General features: G+C 38.9%; 1 protein-coding gene across 1 annotated transcript in view; it reads right to left on the bottom strand.

Annotated features, from left to right (window-relative positions):
- The window catches only part of LOC106873123 (H(+)/Cl(-) exchange transporter 7), a 119,265-nt gene that overhangs the window by 42,165 nt on the left and 74,419 nt on the right, over nt 1-2,681 (bottom strand). Inside the window, exon 6 of the mRNA XM_052978149.1 lies at nt 1,360-1,469. Coding sequence (XP_052834109.1) covers nt 1,360-1,469 — 110 coding nt within the window. The remainder of the gene's footprint in view (nt 1-1,359; nt 1,470-2,681) is intronic.

Genomic DNA, 2,681 nt, shown 5'->3' with positions numbered 1-2,681 from the left:
ATTGTTTATGTTATGATTTTATTTACCCCATGTACCCAGACTTTGTGGACGCCCTGTATTTACACACACACACACACACACACACATATACATGCATATACATACATACATATATACATATGCACACCCACATGCACACATACACACACACATACACTCACATACACACACTCACACACACACACACACACACATGGTGATTGCTCCATCTTCACAAATGATTGTCGTCACCTTGTGCTTCCTCTTTGTCAATGGCATTTCTGACTTTCCATCTGCGACCTCCCAGATGACAATTCAATTCCACTGCAGATCTGCATAGTTTGAAGCATAGGTGACAAACGAAAGTTGTAACTTAACTGTGCACTTCCTATCGGTTAGGTTTGCACATGTCACCACTCTTCTATCACCTTAGAACTTTCAGTAGATGAGGTCACCATAAAAAGACAGGTGTACATCATTGGATTCTAGTGATAAACATCTGTACAGCATGAATACACCTGTCTGAGTCTCCCTGATTAGTTTCTAGCGACTGGCAGAAATGAGATGACCAGTAATCACGTAAAACTACAGGTTTTACATCAGTGTGTCCCTTTTCTAGAAATATGCTGTGACAACAAATAGGGGTTCCTCACTCCCAGTGGTTTTATTGTAGAGTCTCATGGCTTAGTGGTTAGGGGTTTGTCTCATGGCTTAGCGGTTAGGGGTTTGTCTCATGGCTTAGTGGTTAGGGGTTTGTCTCATGGCTTAGTGGTTAGGGGTTTGTCTTATGATTCTAAGATTGTGGTTAAGATTCCTGGCTTGGGTTAGGGTTATGTTCTTGAGCAAAATACTTCATTCCACATTGCTCTAGTCCATTCGGCTGACAAAAATGAGTAATCCAGTGATAGACAGGCGTCCTGTTCAGCTGGGGAATATATACGCCATGGAAACCGGCCCTTGTGAGTCTATATCACTCAGGAAGGAATTTCATGGAGGTGCATGGCTTAGTGGTTAAGGTGTTAAGGTGTTAACAACAAACAAGATGAGGACAAATATCCGTCAAATGTAAATAATGTACTTCATTTCATGTTGCTCCAGTCCACTCAGCCGGCAACCCTGAATAATCCTATGACAGACCAGCGTCCCATGCAGGTGGGAAATTTATATGCAACGGAAACTGGGAAACTATCCCTTATGAGTCGGCATGACTCCTGGGAAACTATCCCTTATGAGTTGGCTTGACTCGAGAAAGTAACCTTTATTTTTTACGTTAGTGGTTTTATTGCATACCCTGATATCAACGAAGGGTATTTCTGCGTCACTATGCTACACACACACACACATACATACGCATACATAAGAATTAATAGTAATACTCACTGCAAGATATGTGACCAACGCCGATGCTATAGTCGAGATGATCACATTGAAAGCAATCCAAACCAAGGCTGGCGTGTACAGGCACTTGTCTTCAACACATTTGTCGATGACTTATCAAGAAATTATGTTAAGGAGAATCAGAAATATAAAATGTATTTTCATCATTCTTTTTTTCTTGCCTTTAACCCTCCAATGCGGAGTATAGGCCACTTATAATTGAATTCCATGTCGCATAATCTTTGGCTTCTGTACTTATACTCTGCCATGAATGTCCCCCTTTCTCTAGTTCCTTTTGTGTTGATCTATGCCACGAGTTCTTAGGCCTACCTTTCTTTCTATATCCATCCGGATTCCACTGTAAAGCACTTTTCGCTACATCTGGTCTGTCTTTTCTAATTGTGCTAGCGATTCACTTCCACTTGTTCTTAAATGTTTGCTCCCTAATCGAAACTTGATTCGTTCTTTGCCATAGCTCCATATTGCTTGTGTGTTCTGGCCATCTGATTTTAAGTATACTACGCAAGCACCTATTGATGAATGATTGTATTTGCTTATTTGACTTAACTGTTGTTTGCCATGTCTCAACCCCATACAATAACATCGCTTTTACGTTAGTATTAAAAATTCTTATTTTGTTCCTTATTGAAATTACACTTGCGCTCCATACTTTTTTTAACAGATGAAAAGCGATCGTTGCCTTACTTATTCTCGTCTTAATATCTTTGTTGGTGTCGCCTGAGAATGTTATCTTACTACCTAAATACATAAACTTGGCTACATACTCTAGTTCACCGTTATCATCATAACAATAGCATAATGTAGCAGTCCTGGTTAGGATGAATTTTACTGTTGTCTTAGCCCCAGGAAATATTGTCTCCAGCCTTGTGACTGGCACGAACTGATCAGATTTGGGGATCAATCAGGATTTGGGATTTCTTTTCTCCAGTTTTTTTACTTAATGTTTGAGAACAGTCAGGGTAACTTTTAGTATTTTCATTTGTGAGAACGGTCGAGTTTATTTCAGATATTCTCATTTTAAAAATCATCTCTGGCTAATTGTTGAGAGTACGTTGGTGTTGTCTTGTTGGAGGTTTGTGCTCTCTTATTATTATTATTATTATTATTATTACTACTACTACTACTATTATGGTCTGAAATAGTAGTGTTTCTGACATTCTGTATTTCTCTTATTTCATGGAATCTTATCAAGTGAAACTATGCGGAAGATCTTTGTTTTATGGAGAACTTGGAAATAGCATGACTCCATTAATGTTCTTTTTTTGTGTTTCCTCACCTGGGAGCGAAAAAAAATAATAGACTTT

The sequence above is a fragment of the Octopus bimaculoides genome, chromosome 30 (genome assembly GCF_001194135.2).
Source record: "Octopus bimaculoides isolate UCB-OBI-ISO-001 chromosome 30, ASM119413v2, whole genome shotgun sequence".
Classification (NCBI taxonomy): Eukaryota; Metazoa; Mollusca; class Cephalopoda; order Octopoda; family Octopodidae; genus Octopus; species Octopus bimaculoides.
This window is presented reverse-complemented; position numbering and strand designations above follow the sequence as displayed.